We start from the raw sequence: 22,062 nt of genomic DNA, 5'->3' as shown, positions 1-22,062 counted from the left end.
TCTATGCTCTTAACCACTGAGCAATCTCTCCAGCCCCAAGAAAATTTTTCTAACAGACCCTTCACCAGGGAAGAAATATAAATAGCAAATAAGCACATAAAAAAACTGTCACTGATTTGCCCTCATTTTAATGAAGTAAATCAGCAAAATGTGAAAGGTGACCTTATTTACCCTGAATGTTTAAGACAATGTATTACTCATAGAAAGAGCAATACCTGTCATACCATTATTATTTCTGTCCCGAGTCCTACTTCCCATCAAAGGATGTACACCTCACCAGAAGGTATTTCACATGCGGTGAGATATGTTACTGATGAGGACTAAGTAGGAAACCCAAACTATTCATAAAGGTAGCAATATCTACCAGATTTTTACATCACAAGGAGATAATATCTTTGTTATTACATTGGAAAGCACATGAGTCTACCTGACCTTTGTTCCAAAAAGAGATATCTCTGTCTTCCCAGACAGAATAATGCTTGTATAATGTCTGCTCATTATACAAACATCTTTGAGAAAACAATCATCCAGAAAGGCAGTCAGCCTCTGATCACAAGATGAGCAAGAATATGAGTGATTCATGGAGAATATTTCCCACCCATCTACATCATCATTCTGATCGGAAAAAAAAATCTATCTTTTTAATTCAAAGCCTTCTTTTTACATTTAAACTTCAAAATCCAGGCATGTGAGTGATCACTTGTAATTCCTGCACTCAATAGGCAGAGGAATAGAGAATTTAAGGTCATTTTGGGCTTCAGAGTGAGACCCTTTCTCAAAAAGAAAAAAACAAAAATCCAGAAAATGAGATCTTAAGCAAGGGATTGGAGAGATGGCTCAGCAGTTAAGAGCAATGGCTGCTCTTGCAGAGGACCTGGGTTTGATTCCCATCACCCACATAGTGGCTAACAACTGTCCATAACTTCAGTCCCAGGGGATCCAAAGCCCTCTTCTGACTTCCTGGGACATTGCAAGACATGGGTGAACTCATACACATGCAAGCAATGCACTCATAAACATAAAAAAACAAAAATTTTAAGCAAGTGCCAGATGACATGTAAACATAGGCAGCACACTGACTGAGAACATAATACCTGCTTAGGTTTATTGCTTATTCTTGTTTATACTTTCAATTTTTAATATTTTATTTTTTTATTCCTATAATAATATATAATTTTTTCATTCTTTAATTTTTTCTCTTAGTATGTACATTTTTGTATTCTAAGTATTCAGCTAAAATATTATAAATTGTATTTTGTTGGAAAAAGCTCTTACGTCTATCTTTTCTCTAGCCTAATATACATTTTTTCAGATGCTTCTTCTGCCTCTAACCCATATGCTTTGACCCTCATTCTTATTTATCCCCGTGCTGGATAGCTTTAGTGTCAACTTGACACACGTGGGTTGAGGGAGCCTCAATTGGCAAATTTCCTCTACTGGACTGGCCTGTGGCCTTGTCTGAGGGCATATTCTTGATGAGTGATGTGGGAGGACCCAGCCCACTGTGGGTGGTGCCACCCCTGGGCAGGTGGGCCCATGTTACATAAGAAAGTAGGCTGAGCAGGGGCCAGGGGAGCAAGCCAGTAAGCAGTGTTCCTCCATGGCCTGTGCTCCAGCTCCTGCCTCCAGGTTCCTACCCTGAGTTTCTACCTTGGGCTCCTGGATGAACTGTGACCCAGGATATGTAAGTTAAAAAACCCTTTCCTCCCCAAGTTGGTAGCGGTCAGAGTGTTTTGTCACAGCAATGAGAAAACAAATTAAGACAACACCTCTCAACACATGCCCTCTTCACTTCACTACCTAAATATACTACTTTTCCCACCAAGACCACAGTACTCCTCTCAACAAAGCCTGTATCCTATAAGCCAGGAGCATAGTGTCTTCCCTTGCAGCTGACACTGAGACTGTTATACAGTTTTTGCTCCAGTCAACCTTCCCTTTGAGCATGAATCCAAGTGAATACAATCAACCAGAAAATCACATAAAAAACACACAAACAAAAATAAAGGAAAAGGAAAAAGGGGGAGCAACAAACCGTAGGACATACACGTTATAACATTCACAAAATGCAACCAACCAACCAACCAACCAACCAACCAAGAAACAATGATACAGCACTCCACTATGACAATCCTACAAGCTGACAGTTTCTCAATGCCAGAAAACAAAGATGATAAAATAGATGAAATGCCAGAAATAGACTTCGGGGTCTGTGGCATAGCGATTTTTTCTGAATTAAAACATTCTCTCCTAGGAGAAAGCTGGTTAAGATTCAAGAAGTAAATAAAACTTGTGAGGCTCATGAAGTAAACAATGCACAAATCTCAGGACCTTCCTGAAATGTGTAAGATTCACAAGATCCCTTCCAAGTAGTAAAAGATACTGGGAAAGAGATTCTGAACTGCAGAGCTGCCTGTAAGTCATCCAGGGAACTCCAGGGATGCAGCTTTTGTGAGTCAATGCCCAACTAGGCTTGGGTGGGCTTTTCAGGGATGCAGTTGCCTTTTAGTCATCCATGCTCCTATAAGCAACCCCTCACCTATAAGTTACCCAAATAAACGCATCTGTTTTCCAAGTTGGACTTTGGTGGAATCCTTTCTTTGATACCATAAGTACTCTATCTGGAGTTAATAGATGTTTATTCATGTTTCCTTAGGAAAAGTCACACAACAGTATGGCAACTGAACAAGAACTGGCAGAACCAACATGAAATTATTTAAAGAGGCATGGTTCCATGACCCCTTGCACAGGTACTAGACATTCAGTGGAGGTTGATCTTTGCAAAGGTGAAGGTCCACAGGGGCAATCCAATCTAAAATTTCCCTATATGGTGTGAGATGATGTGCTTCCTAGCTGTAGTGGTAGTTTTATGCTTCCTGAGATGGTTAATGGTTCATGCAACCAAATCTGAGCTGTCTGAGAATGCAATATCTTTTGTGGGCAATCCCATGGTAGCCATCTTCCTCAATTCATTATGGAGTGGGATAGTTCCAGGATGAGAAGGGCCTGACAGTGTGGTGGGGTGCTCCTGAAAGCAGTTGAAAGACTGGGGAGTATACTGCAGTCCCTAAAAGTAGCACACACGAAGGTAGATTATTCACAAGCTGTTGTGGCAGTTGCAAAGCCTCTGCTAGGTAGAATAATAATGCAGCAAGAGCTGAGGTGGCTTTCCCAAAGGAACATTTCTGTTAAATGAAGGAATTACAACAGAAAAAGACATGGAGATGCTCGTTTCTGCTTTAGCCTCTGATTTGTCAGGGAAAGTAGAAAAAGGAAAGTTAAGATGGGGTATTAGCTTGTTGTTTCTTGCAGCTGGCAGGATGCAAGGGAAAGAATACAGGTTGAATAAAAGATAAAGAGCCTTTCCTGGCATCTAAAACCTTGAAAACCCATGGGGAAAATCAAATCGTAAGGAGGAAGAAAAGAAGGTAGAATTAACAGAAGCTACGCTTTAGGTTCAACCTTTAGTAGAGAGGGGAAAATAAATCATAATTCAACATCGAGACAGAATTTTTAATACTGGGTTAATGGATCGTTACAAAAACTATGGTAATCAAGAAATACTTGGCACCTGAACTGCTTGACATGGGAAAGACTTAAATAGGCCATGAAAGACCAGTCACAGCCTGGCTCATGAAGCTGTGGGACATGGGGTAAATGTGATCAGTTGGAGTACTGGGGAAGCAGAGGAACTGAGTAATATCCATTCCTCCTTGAGACAAATATTGCATAATTTAAGGCAAAACAAGGGACATCAGTCTTTAATATACAGGTTCATATGAGCCATTAAAGACAATTGGTTATCTCTGGTTCGGAACCCTATGAATATCAAGCACTGGAAGAGGATAAAGACAGGTGTTACTGACAGAACTAGGCATGGAGAAAGCAATGTTTGAAGAGGCCAGATAGGACTGAGTTCACAGGAAAGTTAACAAAGATGCTAATTCATCAGAGACCTCAGGAATAGTATGGAGCTTTAATGCCTTTGCTGAGTTCCATTGAGGTACATGATCCTTTATGAGGCAGGAGAGGGTTTTGAAGAGCAGACCAGTGAGACAGGCATATAAATCGGGTTCTTAAGATATTAAAACAATCTTGAGGTGACAAGAAAAGGAAAAAGCAGACAAAGGGGTCTTTCTAGGTCACTTGAAAGAAATGTGATATGTGTCAAGCAAGAGTTCCTAGAGGGAATATTAACAGAAGGCCAAATATTGTACTAGTAGGCTTGCAGAAGGCTTTAAAATCTCAGCAACAGTTCATGGAAGAAAGAATTAAGCTTGTCTGAAGGGTAGACAGTTATTGCCCCAGAGTATGTAGTATAAAGTATACTGGGGGTGAAAATTGTTCACCAAGCCCAAGTCCCTTTTGGGTGCTGGTGACAGAAAACAGAGACCACAGTTCTGTCTGGGAGCCTGTCATAACTAAGAAGCAGGTTCCAGAGCAGTCATGGTGGCCTACAGTGCAGCCCTTGGGCCTGAACCAAGCCAAGAAACACAAGCCAGCCCTGCCAAGACAGAGTGGGGGGCCTGCACAGAGCCCCACAGCAAGAGCAGCATCCCAGGAATGGTTCATGGAAAATTCTGTGTATTGTGCATGCTGCTGCACCCAGCATTGCTCTTTTGACTAAATGATATGACTATATTGGACCATTGAGCCATTAAGGACAATTGGTTATCTCCAATTGGTTAGTCCTAATGTTCCCTTTTATCATTCCTTTAGCTGCTCAAGACCAACTGACACTTATTTGGAATGGATAACAGTGGGCCTTCAGAGATACTGATAAGCCTAAGGGTCTAACAGATTTGTAAAGGCATATGGAAAATTAGTAAAGACAACAGTTATAAAGTTTAAACAAAGACACTTTGTATGATGGAAAAAGTAGTCTTAAGGTTATGCATAAGAATTCCTAGTACCAGAGGTGGGCTACCTCTTATGTGTCTTTAGCCAGGAAGACACTAAAAGACCATAAGAGCTATTGCCACTGCTGTTGGTGGCATGTCAAAACTAATTATCAAGTCCCTATCGCTGAAGATGCTGCACACTTTGGTTACAAAACATGGAGAAGTCAGGGTGGAACTAAGCTGGAAGCTCCCTTCCTTTCTTAGTGCTGGAAGGCATCATGTAGGCTCTTGGGGAGAATAGTCAACAACAGTTGTAGTCAGCTCTGGGCTTAGAGGAACTTCATTACCTGACCTCAAACTGTACTACAGAACATAGTGACAAAGACAGCATAACACTGGCACAAAAATAGGCATGTAGAAAAAGAAAACGTAATCACAATTCAGAGTTAAAGTCACAGAGTTGATAACTACATTTGTTGAAGGTGTCAGTATGCACTAGAAAAAAAGACAGCCCTTTCAGTGAATGGTACTGAGAAAACTCTACATCCACTTGCAGAAAAATAAAATTTAATACATATCACTCATTCTACCCAAACATCAATTCAAATTGACTGAGAGACCTTAATTGAATCATGAAATGCTCAAATTGCTAAAGGAAAGCATGCAGAAAATACTTTGAGAAATACTACATGTATAGGCAAGAATAGAAGCCAACTAGTACAGAAAATCACCCCAAGAATTCACATATAGGATGATATGAAATTAAAAGGTGTCTGCTTAGCAAAAGAAACTTCCAACAGAATGAACTGACACTCTATAACATGGGAGAAAAATTGTTGCCAGTTATACTTCTGACAAGGGGTTAATATCTAAAATACATAAAGAACTTGGTACTTTATATGAAAACAGACATATAGATCAATGAAACATAACAGAAGATCCATACATGAGTGCATGCAATTTCAGCCACCTGATATTTGACAAAGGCACCAAGAAAACATAATGGAGGAAAGACAGCATCTTCAACAACTGGTGCTGAAAAAACTGGATCCCTACCTATAGAAGAATGAAATTGGACCCTTATCTAGAAGAAAATATAAGAAATACCCTCCAAGATATAGGCATAGGAAAGGACTTTCTAAATCGGACATCAGTTGCTCCAGCATTAAGATCATTGAGATCAACAATTGACAAGCAGCACCTCAGTTGCTTCTGTACAGCGGAAAAAAAAAAAAAAAAAAAAAAAAAGGAACTGAAGAAATCTGCTGAGTAGAAGAAAAATCTTCACCAGCTACACATCCAAAAGAGGATTAATAACTAGAATATACAAAGAACTCAAAAACCAAAAACCAAAGAAACAAGAAAATAATCCAAGAAACGATGGACTAAGGACCTGAACAGAGAGTTTTCAAGTGAAGAAATAAAAATGGCTAAGAAACAGCTTTCAAAGTGTTCAACATCCTTAGTAATTAGGGAAAAGCTAATCAAAACCACTTGAAGATTTTGTCTTACTCTAGTCAGACTGGCTAAGATCAAAAGAACAAAAGACACAAATGCTGGAGAGGATGTGGAAAGAGGAATGCTCACTCACAGCTGCTGGAAATACAAATTTGTGCAACCACTATGGAAAGCAGTGTGAAGTCTTTAAAAACTAAAAATGAATCTATCATATTATCTGATTATACCACGCCTTGGCATATACCCAAAGAATTCACCCTACTGAAGAGATACTTGTACATCCATTTTTGTTTGCTGGTCTTTTCACAATAGCTCAGAAATGGAAACAACATAAATTGCCTCAATTGATGAACAGATAATGAAAGGGTAGTATGTTTACACAATGAAGTTCTACTTACCAGTAAAGAAAGATGAAATCATGAAATTTTTAGGTAACTGAATGGAACTAGAAATTGTTATGCTAAATGAAATAACAGGCTCAGAATTTCAAGCAATGTATATTCTCCCTCATTTGTGGATCTTAGCACCAAATCTGTGTATGTGAGTATATATCCTGATGTAACAGCAGGAGCTAGGAAAATGGAAAGAAACCATGGAGGTAAAGGTAAAGAAAGAGCCCCAGAGAGAGGGGGATAGTAGAAAACAGATGTTACCAAGGGGAAAATGGGAAAATGGAAGTATTAAAGTGGGTAGGGAGGAGAGAAGGACATAAAAGGAACCATGGGGGTAAAGGAGAAGAAGGAAGTCAAGAGATGGAATAATAGGAGACAGGTATTATCAAGGAGAAAATGGGGAAAATTGGGGGTACTTTAACTGGGGAGGGAAGAGGGAGATTAAACAGGAAGGGAGAAGATAAATAAAACTTGGGTGGAGTGAAAAACCAGAGGGAAACGGATTAACTCAAAAACTTCCTGAAATATACGCATACAGTAACTGAACACGAGTGCATGTGTATACCTGAAGGATATATAACAAGGAGCACAGTGCCGGAAAGGAGAAATCTCCCCTTCTAGTTGCTTGTCAGGGTAGTCCAAGATACTCCCAAAATAACACAAGCTATAGCCACAGCCCTTGATTACCTCCCAGATCTTGAAGGTAAGACCCTAATGCTGAAGACATACTTTGGATACAGGACTTGGAGAATGGAGCTGGAACTGACCTAGAAGCCTCTTCCCTGAAGACCAGCTCTCATAGTTTTGGAGGACACTATGCAAGCTGCTAAGGGAGAAAATCAGTCAGGGGTCCAACCACAGCTTCAAAGCCTAATAACCATAACAATGACCAGCACAACAAACTCTAGTGGTGGAGTATGGCACTTTTATCTGGAGGGGTGGGGGGTGGGGTGGGTAATAACTACAGTTGATGTATCCACAATGAAGGGCATTTTGGAACAGAAATTTGAAATTATAAGCCTTAGAACGTATGAGATTGGGCAGGGCATATAGATAGTGGAAGGGGTTTAAATACAATCAAAATATATTGTATAAAATTTACAAAATTTCAATTTAAAAAATCTACCATTAAAAACAATCTTAGAGGGACTGGAGTTATGGCTCAGTGGTTAAGAGCACTAGCTGCTGTTCTAAAGAACACAGGTTCTGTTCCCAGCACCCATATGGCAGCTAACTACCATCCATAACTCTAGTTTTAGGAGATCTAATGCCTTCTTCTGGCCTCTGTGGGCATTACACTCATGTTACACTTATATACATTCACAGAAACACTTATGAAAATGAGAAGCAAGCAGGCATAGCTATTCTAATATCTGAAAAGGTAGACTGTAAACTGAAACTAGTCAGAAGAGATAGGAAAGGATGTTTCACATCCATTAAAGGACAAATCTACCAAGAGGATAGTACAATCCTAAGCATATATCCAAATACAGGGGCACCCAGTTTCATAAACTAAACACTATTAGATGTAAAATCACAGACTAACCTCAACACAGTGATAATGAATGACTTCACTATCACCAATAGACAGGTCACCCAGACAAAAACTAGAGAAACCTGGAGTTAAATGATATAATAAATCAAATGAACCTAATAGACGTTTATAGAACACTCAATCCAAACACTAAGCAACACACTTTCTTCTCTGCAGTTCATGGAACTTTCTCCAAAATCGACAACATATTAGGACACAAGACTTGTCTCAAAAAATTTAGGAAAACGGAACTATCTTCCTGTATTCTCTCTGACCAAAATGAATAAAACCGAATATCAACAACATTGGAAATGGGGGAAGCTAAACACACTAATGAAAGAAAATTGGGTCAAGGGAAAAAATCAAGAAGGAAATTTAAAAATTCTTAAAACTGAGTGAAAATGAAACACAGCATACCAAAATCTATGGGACACAATGAAGGCAAACAATACACAAAAGGAGGAGATAAAGCCACAGCGTTGGCACATGCCTTGAAAACAACCTAGATATCTATTAACTGATGAATGGATAATGAAAGTATGGTGCATTCATACAATGATATATTATTCAACTATTAAGAAAAATGAAATTAAGAAATTTGCAGGTAAATGGATGAAACTGGAAACAATCACCCCAAGTGAGGTAACCCAGACCCAAAAAGACAAATGTTACATGTTCTCTTTGAAAAGTGTATGCTAGCTTTGAATCTTTAGATACATGTGGTTTCAATTGGAAAATTCATAGAAATCTGTAAGTAGTGAGAGGCCATAGTGGGGGCCAGAGGGTGCGTTGATAGAGGAGATATAGAATGCCCAGATATAAGAGGAAAAGGGGAATAATGGAATAGGATGTATTAAATGTGGGGAATGGGAGGACAGGGTAGATGAGGGAATTTGAGGACAGATAACTCATACTATCCGTCGTTTGAAAAAGTCATATAGAAATCTACTAAAATAGTTTCTTAAAATATATACATACACAATACCAAAAGTTTAAATGCAGTTACCCTGTGAGGGAGAGTACCCCAGGCCAGCAAATAGAAAGCCCAATGCCAGCAACAGAATCCATCTTTTGCAGTTGTTGATAGAGTCCCATAGGCCCTCAAACAATTCTGGCTATTGCTCCTATTCTTAGTTACCCTCCAGAACTTGATGGTAAGACCCTATTCCTAAAGACACTATATATATGAATCATAGAACAAACAAAGAGAAATGAAGTTGGTGCTAACCTTGAAGCTTAATCTCTAATGACTAGCTTTCACTATTAGGTACTATGCATGCTACTGGAAAAGAAAAATAATTATCAACTGTACCCAGCTGTGAACCCTGTGAACCCAAGATATGCTCACCGGTGTAACAGTAGGAAGAATTTTATGAGACTAACCAACCACTTTATGATTGGAGTTAAGGCTCACTTCATAAGATGGAGTTCATACTGTGCACTGTTATCAGGACCAAGAACCTGTGGCTAAACAGATCACAGGCCATAGAGGAGAACCTACTAATATTATTCTACTAAATGGACATAGTAGCAAACTAACCCCTCATGAATTATTTTTATACCCATAGATGAGTGTATCACTCAACTCTCACCAGAGATGATGCTTCTTGAAGCAGATGGCAACTAACACAGAGATCCAAAAATGGTCAAAGAACAGAGAGCCAGAGTCTGTAGAGTGCTCAGCCCTAAATGGGATACCTAAGACATATCCTCTCCTTCTAAGCCTCAGGGATCATTGCGGAAGGAGGAGGAAAGATTGTAGGAGTTCAAGCTTTGCAATTCTCACATCTCGACATGTCCAAAACATTTTATAAAACTATACATAACTTAGAGAGTATGAGGTATTACTTCTAATTATGGATTGTAGAAGCACGTCTTTATCTACAATCATAAATTTTTAAAAGCAAGAAGAATACTGCTTACCAAAAGAAGGTGACTCCCTTCCATCCTCCAGTCCTGAATCTCTTTCTCTGTCCCTCTTTCTGTGTTTATGACCACGATGCCTGTGACGGCGATGGCTTTTTCTTCCCCCGAGAGGTACATGAACTCCAATAAATAGTGTTCGATGACCTTCATTAGGAAGTAAATGCACAAATTAAAACTCTCATTTAGTCCAGAACACAGAAGACAATGATTTACATGTCAATGAAGCCTCAATTAATTTAATCCAGTAAATTGTTTTGGAATGTTGAAGATGTGTAAAGCTTAGGGCTTAGTATTGTATTTTAGCATATTTCAACAGATACTTACCTAATTAGGTGTACCACAAGTCTTCAACAAACATTACTAATTATTTTATTGTATCTTTGCAATAATCTTTCATTTGTTAGTGTCTTTTCATTTATTTTAAAATTTGTTTTTATTTTATGTATATGAGTGTTTTTCCTGCCTGTATGTAAGAGTACCACTTGCCCACAATGCCCAACAGAAGCTAGAAGAGGGCATTGGATCCCCTGCAGCTGGAGCTATGGGTGGTTGTCAGGCACCATGAAGCTTCTGGGAATTAAAACCAGGTCCTCTGCAAAAGCAGCAAGTGCTCTTAACTATAGACCTATTTTGTAAGCCCCTTAATAATTTATGTTACCATTCACTATACTTTAATTAGACTCTTTACACTTCATTCGATAAAAAAGTCTGTTCTCTCCATACACTTATTTCATTTCACCAATTCTCTACTACTGTTTCTAGAAAAACAAATTTCACTGATGTCCCTACTTTGACAAGGGCTTTTTCATTGCTGTTGTCATCCTCTTCCTTACCCTTGGTTTCATCTATATTATTCCCTTTGTTGCGCCTTTTTTTCTTTACACATTCAAGGCTGGGATGTCCAGGATTCTGTCCTTGCCCTCACATTCTCAACTACTATGTATAATGTGTAGGCTCTAAGATATACACCTTGAAACCAGACTTCTCTTGAGAACTGGCAACTTACATGTCCCCCATCTACTAGACATATTAACTTAAGCAGACTTTTAAGCAGCATGGTACTTCAGTGGAGCTCATACTTTTCTTTTGCTCCAAGTATGAACTGTCACATATCTTAGTAAACAGACCATCTACCCTCTCATCGGGAAGGCATTCAAATTGTCTGCAATACTTGACTCCTAAACATTTCTTGAAAACATGTTCTCAGTATCCCAACTGGTGCTTTCTTGGTTTGGACTCTTATTATCCTCCATAAAGATTAGAATATCTACCCTTCTTTGTGTTTCACATTTAGATCTATGATCCATCTTTAGTTAATTTTTATGGAAGCTTTAAATCTTGGGATATATTATAATCTAAACAAGCATTTTGCTTAGATTCTAATCTAAATGCTCTATGTATCTAGATGGTACTTTAATTTGAAAACTTACATATAAACAAAAGCTTGTACATATATAGTAATTTTATCCATAGCTGTACATATCACTGAAAGGAATAAGAAATGTATTATCTAAGGAAACAAACTATAAGCGATTAAGAGGACATTTTTGTGAGCAAGTAAATAAAAAATCAGCTATATTGGAGTGATTCTCTTAAGAAAATATTAATAGAGCAGCCCCCCAAATTCTACCTTATTTTCTCAAATAGCAAATAGTACATAATGCCACAATATCAATATGATGGGGTATTTATTTCCTCTGAAACTCCTAAACCTAACTCCTAAACCCTGATTGTGATTATACAGGATATAGAATATTCATGGAGACAAAGTTAAATGAGGTTGTAAGGTGGCTCAGATCCAATTTGTATTCTTAAAAGAAGAGACATTGAAGAGCTCCCTCAATGGCTTTCTGAGCAAGGAGACAACACAGAGGTAATGTGGGACTTACTAAGATAGCTACTGCCAATAAGCCAAGAAAAGAGGCCTTGGAGCCATCTCTTTGCCCTCCTCCAGAAATGTGAGAAAATTAATAGCTATTGTCAAGTGAGCCTGTAGTATTTTGTTATCGTACTACCAGCTGACTGCTACAACTAGAAAATACTAACTAAATTTGTTATGGCCATATTAAATTCCAGGAGACATGTTAAATTGTGAGATTTCATAGGTACTCAATACGTATTATTTAAGATGACGGTATTTCTTTGAAAAGAATAAATGAATTATAGTTTTAGTGGCTATGATTGCACTTAAGGGTATAATAATATTTGGTACTTAAATTATTATTTTATTTAATGTTCATTGTAGCCTTCCCACAGTACTAAATTGAAAGAACTCATTAACAACCAGTATTTTACTAAAGACTCAAACACTAAATTATGGTGTCATAATTTAAATCTAGTTCTAATTGACTACAAATTATCTACTGTCATTTTAACACTCAATTTCTGCCAAATAACACCTAGCATTCAAACAGTGTGTTATCACTTATAACATCTTAGTCTTCCCATTTACTGGCTGTGTGACCTTGGAAAACATTTTTTTATGTTTGTTTTTTGTAAAATTAAAATGGTGATGGCTGTCACCTTGCTTGGTTCTGTTGTGAAGGTTAAGTGGAAGAAGGAAAGTTAAACATTAAAAATAAAGTCTGATGGAGCTGGAAAGATGGCTCAGCAGTTAAGAACACTGGCTGGGGTCTGGAGAGATGGCTTAGCAGTTAAGAGTACTGATTGCTCTTGCAGAGGACCCGGGTTCAATTCCCAGCACCCACATGGCAGCTATGAACCATCCTTAACTACAGTTCCAGGGGAATTCGAAGCCCTCTTCTGGCCTCCGCGGCATTGCACAACACTGGTGCACTCACATATACGCAAGCAATACACTCATACACATAACACTGGCTGTTCTTGCAGAAGACCCAGGATCGAATCCCAGCACCCACATGGAAGCTAACAACTGTCCATAACTCCTGTTCCAGGAGATCCATCAGCCTCTTCTATCTTCCACGAGCATTGCACAACACGGGTGCATTTACCCACTTGTAAGCAATACACGCATACACAAAACTAATAATAATAAATAAAATTTTAAAAGAGAATAATGTCTGAGATGACATAATTTCTCCAGAAACGATCATTGTAATAGTACTTATCAGATAAACAGTGTACCACCATTAAGAGAATACAAATCAGGAACATTGATTTGAATCCTAATTCTGATAGTTGCTAGCCCTATGATCTGGGAAAATCTGGTAACTGTTTTGGTACTAATTCTTTCATTTATAGTGTTACTTGACTCAGACAGGGATGATAAGGATCACATGCAACTGGGTATGTGAACATGTTTTATACCTGTAAATTTTATGCAAAACACATAAAAATATTTTATTGAGGTAGGATAAAAGTGCTTCCAAATTCTACAAGGATTAGAACCAAGACTGGCATTCTTCTAATGCTGGAAAAGAATCTAATAATCTAATACATACACATATATGTATATTTACACATATTAGTAAGGGAGATTAATCACATAAACCTGAAAATAATTCTAGATCTTCTAAAAAACTTCAAGCTACAAAAATTATTTTTATATTCAGTTTTTTTGTAATGAATGGATCCATGTAAGCAAGTGAAAAATATTGTTTTAACTGATTTACTACAAAATGTTAAAATGCAGTCTTTTGTCAGCAATGAAGCCTTTATTTTGCATAAGAAATAAAATGAATTTGTAACTATTTGTACCTCATTATATTTATTATTTTATTTATGACAACATTGTTCCAGGATTTGTGAATTATAAGGTAGTAATCGGAAGCACGTTCTTGAGTGCTTGCATTCAGAGCTTGTCTCTGCCATATGTATTTATGCAACTTTGTGCTGCTTTTCTGGAGGAATATGGAATACATACAACTAATGTCAATTTCACTATAATAATAGCTTATGAAAAAAAGTCTAAAGTTTGGCTTGGGGGCTCAATAAACAATCAAGTATTTAAATTTTACTTACAGATTTAGGAAATTTTCTCTAAAGGTTATATGAAATAATACAATAGATATAAAATGTTGAACAGAGTTTCAGGTACATAGCAGACATTAACACCTCACAGTGCTAACCTTCAACAGCATAAAGGACTAAGAAGGAGAAATACAATTTCTTGTACTTACGTCATTTTCTACCTGCTCATTTCTTTATTATCAACCTTTCTATCTTAACCTTGGCTTAAGAAACTTAGATCTTGGGAGAAAATAACATTTCTATGTTAATATTGCCTTCAATGTTTCCTACTAGACTATATCCAGCACTGTTTTTTTAATCCTGATATATAACACTAAAGAAAAAAAAAAACAGTTCAAGAAACTAATGATGGCTCTGTTCTGCAGTAAGTTAGCAATTATTGATCGTAAACTAAATTACTTTTCAAGATTATATAGAGAGCAATTGTTATTTTTCTAAGTAAAAGCCAAAATTTTAGTTAAAAGAAGGAATACTTTAAAATGGACAAAAATCAATAAAAAGTTCAATAAAAATTGACTTTATGTCATGTTTTTAAAAGTATAGAATCATTTAGATATAAGCATATTTTGAAAACAGGAATAAAGCAATATCATTTAAAGAAAAAGGATTGAGATAAGTATAGAACATTAGAATGTGCTATGATTTTATCTGGAATCAACATCATCCTTACAGGACCGGCCAGATGGCTCAATGAGTAATGGCACTTGCTGCCAAGCCGAACACCCTGAGTTTGATTCCTGGACCCATATGCTGAAAGTTGGAAGGAGAGAATCAACTCCTGCAGGTTGTCTTCTGATTTCCACATGTGTACTGTGGTGCATGCACACAAGAAATAAATGAGTGAATGAATGAATGAATGAATCACATCCCTACAGAAGAATCTGCTACTGTTATTCTGCCAAATGGACATAGTATTAAACTGACTCCTAATGACTTGTCATTATACCCATAGATAAGTGCATCTTTTAAGCCTCATCAGAGATGCTACTTTCTGCAGTAGATGAGGGTTACCACAAAGACCTACCTCTGGTCAAAGTACAGAGAATAAGAGACTACAGAGTGCTCCGCCTAAATGTGACATCTATATCACATCCCTCCCCAAAGGCTCAAGGAGCATCAGGAAAGAGGGGGAGGGAAGATTTCAAAGCCAGAGGTGCTTGGTGATCACAACAAAACTGTTTTCTGTACACAACAAGCAATTGCACATAGGAGCTCACAGTGGTTGTGAAAGTGTGCACAAGACCTGAACAATCTCAAGCCAGACAAAATCTTAGCAAGCAGTAGGGACAGGCCATGAAGTCCTACCCTTAAATGAAGAGCTACTGGCAATTGATAGTTTTTAGAAGAAGGAGAATCCGTTTTCTTTAAAGGTATGGCCCCTGGTAGGTTGACCCCACTCCCAGGAATTAGACCCAGCCCAAGAGTATTTGGGCAACACAAATTGGGCTTGATGAACTTTTCTTTCTCAAAATAAAAAATAACACAAAGGTGGGAGGAGTAGGGAAGTGGAGTGAATCTGAGAGGCGAAGAGAGTCAATATATGATCAAAATACATTGTATGAAATTCTCAAAGAAATAATAAAATATTATTACAAAATACCCTTATTATTTAGACTGAGAGCTAATAAAAGAGGTTATTATTTTCTCTTTTCTTGTAAAATCTTTAGAGTATCTTTGGGGCTACAGAGGCATGGCTCAGTGGTTAAGCGCACTGGCTGCTCTTGCAACTTGGGTTGGGTTCCCAGAATCTGGAAGCTAACAACCATCCATAACTCCAGTTCCAGGGGATCTGAAACCCTCTTCTAGCCTCTGTGAGCATTGCACACATGGATTTCATACATGCATGCAAAACATTTATACACAGAAAATAAAATTAATTAATTAATTAATTAAAAAAGAGTATTTAAGTAGGTCTTCAAATAGCCAACTTCTTCCTATTGAATCTTTGTTTGAAAGAAAATTCTAGTTTCCAGAAGTTTATTTAGAGTTTATAATAAATTCTGAGAAAATAGATGCAAATAGAATACAGCCATGGACTGGGGGACTAAGTCCCAGATAAAGAACAATGTCCCAGAAAATAAAATTCAGAGCATTTTAAGTTAAGGATATATGTGTCAGTGGAAAAAATTATAGTTTTTCCTTTGAAAAGGGTCATTAAAGATAATATTATTTCTTTGTACAAATCTTGTTAACAAATTCTATATTTTGATACTTAGGTTTCATTGATACTATTGTGTTGAGTAAACCCAACATTGTTGTAATTTTTTTAAGATGTATTTGTTTTCATTGAATCTGTATGGGTGTTTTGCCTGCATGTATGTGTGTGTGTATCATCTACATGCCTGGTGCTAGTGCAGGATAGACAAGAGTGTCAGATCCCCTGGAACCAGAATTACAGAGAGTTGTGAGCTACCACGTAGGGAATCAAAACCAGGTCCTCTGCAAGAACAGCAAGTACTCTTAGCTTCTGAGCCATCTCTTAAACCCCTGCTGTAAATGTTTCAGTTAAACAATGAATACCAGTACTGAAACAATTCTTGATGTAAGAATGATCACTCATGTGGAATGTTTATATAACATAAGGAGGAAAAAGATGCATTTGGTGATTATAGTTAATAATACAAATTAAACCATTCTATCTACTCATGAAGAGAACTGTGCTTTATTGTGAAATAAGTATACCACACAGCTGGTGCGTAATTATTGAGTTGCTATAGTTATTTAGTCATATCAATCATGGGAAAAGGTCAAGTACATTAAGTTGAATAAGCATGTGATCTTTAATTTCATGGAGACTCTAAATAGAGTCTGAAAACACAACAAGGAATCATTTATTATAAGGTATCAAAGAATTCAGTGTCCAACAGAAATATACCCTTTGCTGAGGGAAAACAACAAGGAAAAAGGAAACAAAGGGGTGTGAACGCTTGTATGTATACTTAAAAATGTACTGGCAGGCTAATGCACTGTTGATTCCTGTGTTGTTTTGCTAAAATAATAAAAGGAAACATTAAACCAGTATTACTAACATTCACCTGGCCCTGGGCCTACATTTGTATTCATTAGAAAATAAAGACCTCATTACTAGCTTTACAAAGAAGAAAGTAGAAACCTGGAAAGCCTCACAGTTACTAATCAAGAGAGGCATATTTAAGACATCCAACTAGTTTAAAAGGTACAAGTGGCATGTTTTCAGGAATGCTAGTATATTCTTTGCACATTTATTGCACTATCTTAATAAAATGCTAGATATTATGTATCTTGACATAACTATATTACTCTGAATATTAGAACTTAGTAAACACTAATATTTCTTGAATAATTGAATGAATCTACAATACACATATTTTCTAATTAAAAGAGAATTGAGAATTATCAGTTTTGGTAAGTTATAATACTTATCTGTATTTAATCCTGTAAAACAGCTTAATGTTAGATTTTTACAGTAAAGAGAATCAAGATTTACGAATTGGATAATAAGAAATGCTTACAGAACATAATCTCTGTACTTCAAAGAGATAACCAGTTGTTGAGGAATGAAATCTAACGTTGAAAACATGGCCAAATTATACAAATTTGGGTGCAACTAAAAGGCATTAAACTAGATTAAAGCAAATGTTCTTGTTAAGCACCAGTCATTAAATGTTGTAGGAGTTCATAATAGAGTAAAATTTAAAAATAGCCTTGACAAATAGGAGAAAATTTTATGGAAAAGACAGACTTGAGTTGGCCTTTAACAAAGTACAATTTGGATCATTAAGGAATGTGAAATTTAGAAAAAGGAGATAATGTTAGCAAAAACAGAAGAATAGTTAGAGAAAATAATATGATGTATAAAACCAAGAAAATATATTTTTATAACCATGGAAGCTTAAAGATTCACAATTATTTAAAAATACTTATGTGTTCTTACTTTATATTGAAAGGAAGACAGAGAGCAAAGATCAATACATATTCTAGAATAACGTTAAAGCAAATGCAAAAAGAAAAGGTGGTAAGGCCAGCGAGATGACTCTGCTGGTAAAGGAGCTTGCTACCAAGCCTGATGACTAAATTTGATCCTTGGGACCCACGTAGTAGAAGGAAGGAGAGAATCAATTCCTGCAAGTGGTTCCCTGACCTTCACATATGCATAAAGGTGCACACACACACACACACACCTGCAAATATTTTTAAAAAGAAAGTAGAATGTATCAATACTTTTAACCCTATTTTAATTAAATTATGATTTATACACTCTCTGCCACATTTCTTGAGGGAAATAGATTAGAAAATAAGCAAAAATGCAAAACTGTAAGTTGTTATTGACTTAGTTTTGTATGATGGCAATCCAGAGGATTGCTGAGAAGCATGATAATTAAAGATATGTTCAGGCCAGCAGCTGGGCAATGAGAGATCATGAGTAGCCATAGTTGACAGGTATCCAGCTGAGGACTTTAAAACCCAACCACCTTCAGTTGCCAAATCATGAGTTGACTACAGATGCACAGATCAGACAACTCAGGGAAGAAGGACCAACTAGATAATTCCTACCCAAACTGATGATCTGTAGATAACCTAATTAAACAGTTGCTGCTAAAAGTCACCAAGTTTGAGGATGATTTGTTATACTACAAAGAATGAATCACAAAAATTATTTGGAAGAAAAAATTTAAAAATTATACAGGTAATGGAAATAAAATATAGTATTAAAAGAAATTAAATAATTTTCATTAGAAAAATGTTACGTGTGACCAACAACCCAAAGGAGTACAAATGAACAAGAATGTAGAAACAAAAAGTGTTGATGCTAAAATATGACCAACATTGACAGAAATAGCAAGCTGCATATTAGAACCCACATAAGGGTCCAAGCCAAGGATTCTAGAAAGGTAAACCAAAGGTAATACATTATCAACATAGTTTCTACTTTGACCCAAGAGATTAGCATTGTGGGGTGTTATGACTGAAAAAATATCAGAAAAGCCTTCATTCCACCAATGTTCAAGACTAGCAGTGACCTCAGCTGCAGACCAGTTGAGACATCTGCACAAATCAACAGCTTCCCATCCTGAAAGTTACCTAAGAGCCTACAGACACTGCTGGACAATAACAAGAAGATATTAAGAAATCCCTGGCACTTTCAAACATTATTTTGTTGGAAATTATTTAGGGAATCAAAAAATTTATATGAGACATTGAGTAGAGAAATTTAGCCATAGACAATCATTTTTAAATGGGAAGAGACTGAAAGCATAGATGAAGATAGTCAAGCAATGAGAAGTTATGTATGACAAGTATTCTATAGGCAGCAAACAAATCCACTCAAGATTTAATATTAGAAACAACTAAGGTGAAAGTCAAGAAAGAACACAAGTCACAGGTGCCGTCTTATACAAGACTGTGATGAAATGAGCCAAGACACTGAGAGAGGTAAAATAGATTTTTCATGATGTCAATGTTCTCTTGTGTACAAAGCAATAATTAGCTTAGAAATTATAGGACAATTATACTGCTTCAGGAAATGGCTTATGGAAGACTTTATTGATGAGTTCAAAGTGATTACAGAAGTTTGAGACAAATGTCATGTGATTCATTCCCAGCATTAACTATCCAATGGTAGCCAGGCAGATAGGCCTGGGTTACATAAGCATCCCTTTGATGAATTTAAGAGGAGCCAGAAGCAGTTTTCCATGAATCTACTGATCTCTCAAAGAGGGAGTCCATAAAATAGATCTAGACCCACTAAAATACCTTTACACAACCCTTTAAGGAATGCGGGAGACATTTAGGCTTCATCAAACTATTGCTTATGAGAATGAATAGCTAGAAGTTCTCTTAAAGCAAGTAAGTATATAAGGAGTTGAAGAAAATACCCAAGAAGTTATTGAGCATATCTTAAGAGATTTCAGGCCTCTGGAGGTTCAAACTGAATACATAATTCTTGATGAACCTGTGACAATTTATTGTGCATAATTTCTAATCTTAAACAGTGTCAACATAATGAGCTGAATTATTATAAATAATGCAACCATATTAAAAATTAATCAAATGTATTTGCTAACAAAGAAATATTCCTCAATAGCTTGAGCCTCCGTGTAAGTAAATTAGTAAACAAGGTTGAGCTCCAACTACCTGATTTTACACCAAGTTCTGCACTCAGTCACACACTCAAATGGCTACATGAAGTTTTGTAATCATTTTTTAGTTCTACCGTCGATGTTCATCTACTGATTTTATGCAGGTTTTACCACATGTCTTAAATACAATCTTTCCAGATGTGTATTTATATTATCCAGCAATTTCAGCACAGCTGACATGACCACTTTCATGGTCAATTCCCTATTTATGAGGAAGCCAGTAGCTCTATTTTAATTCATTTGTGAACATCTGGAAATTCTATACACTGTAGCATATTTGTGCACACTTACCAATGAGCGAGCCTTTTCCTTTTTTACTAGAGTAAGCTTGAGTTCTAACCATAACACTGTTCCATAACCTTAAACCTGTGCAGGGATTTTAGCCAGTTTGCCCAAATGGGACTCTAGTAGTGAAGGTGGCAGTGGCTCAGCTTATTATCTGTCAACACCAAGCAATCTGTCAATGCTACAGCTGACCATTTAAATGCCATAGTGAAAGAACAAACTGTTAGTGTATGTAAGCTGTGATTAATCCAATCAATGAATACAAGAATTGGGGACAGAGAGATGGCTCAGTGACTAAGAGCACTGGCTGCTCTTGAAATAGACCCAGGTTCAGATCCCAGCATCCATATGGTGGCTAACAACTGTCTATAACACCAGTTCCAGGGGAATCTGACACCCTCTTCAGATCTCTGTGGGCACTGCACAACACTTATGCACTATATTGTAGGTAATACACTCATATAAAAAAATAAAAATAGTACTTGGGAGGCAGAGACAGGTGGACCTTTGTGAGTTCAAGATAAATAAATAAAAGGATCCAGTGGATATGCTTCACCAACTGCAATAGCAGAGCAAACATTGCTCTTCTGATTATATTTGGTCATGTCAGCAAACTACTGCATGTTTAAAATGCTGAAAATGTTTATTTTTTGATAAATTACTGTACACTTTGAAATTTGACAGAATTTATATCATAAGATATAAACACCAATATTTTTCTAAGAGGGAGACACATGTATATGTATATATTTATGTGTGTGTGTGTTTGTGTGTGTGAGTGAGGTGCTGTGTGCCACAGTGCATATAAGGAGGTCAGAGGATACCTTGGGTATCAGCCTCCATCTTCCAGATTGTTTGAGACAGGTTCTTCTTGTTGTTTTCTGCCTACACCAGGCTACCTGGGCCATAACTATCTGGGGATTTTCTTGTCTCTTCCTCCCAAATTTACAGTAGAAGCACTGAAATTATGGAGACATGCTACTGCCCCTGGATTTATATGGGTTCTGAGGATCTGATCTCAAGTCCTCAAACTTTCATGGTGAATAGTTTATCCAATAAGCCATCTCTCCAGATTGGCTCCAATGTCATTTAGTGTCAATAAAATGGAAGTAATATATTGAGCTGAGTTAGTGTTACTCTATATCTAGTCTCTGTATAGATGCTACATTATTTGCTAGCTTCCTCTCAAGCTCCGCATAATGTATCTGGACCATAAATAAATATTAAAAGGTAAGATTAAGAATTTGAGGGGTCTAAAAATTAAGAACAGTTCAAATATAACAGATTATAAAACTGAGTCTAAGCATAATAATTAGAATGACAATATGGCCTAATAAAGGTCTGCTTGACTTGAAAAGAAATCGTATGGTATGAAGTTGTCAAAGGATCCATTTAAACAGCAGAATGCGAATATATGCCAGATAACTTTGTGCCAGGATAGCTATATGAGTTCAGAGCTCAAAAAGAAACCCTATGGAGAATCTATAGTCTGTCATCTATTATACTAAGTATTTTCTTCATATTTTCTCATTTGATCACCACAAAATTCTCATAAA

At 36.8% G+C, this 22,062-nt stretch overlaps 1 protein-coding gene across 1 annotated transcript in view; it reads right to left on the bottom strand.

The window, feature by feature from the left end:
* Slc4a10 (solute carrier family 4 member 10) overlaps positions 1-22,062 on the bottom strand; it is a gene marked incomplete in the record, with an annotated part of 363,623 nt that overhangs the window by 131,499 nt on the left and 210,062 nt on the right. Inside the window, 1 exon segment of the mRNA XM_008845753.2 lies at positions 10,149-10,295. Coding sequence (XP_008843975.1) covers positions 10,149-10,295 — 147 coding nt within the window.

The sequence above is a fragment of the Nannospalax galili genome, unplaced genomic scaffold, assembly GCF_000622305.1.
Source record: "Nannospalax galili isolate Female #2095 unplaced genomic scaffold, S.galili_v1.0 scaffold540, whole genome shotgun sequence".
In the NCBI taxonomy this organism is placed as follows: domain Eukaryota; kingdom Metazoa; phylum Chordata; class Mammalia; order Rodentia; family Spalacidae; genus Nannospalax; species Nannospalax galili.
Note: the sequence above shows the minus strand (reverse complement) of the source record. Positions and strands in the feature narration are given on the sequence as shown.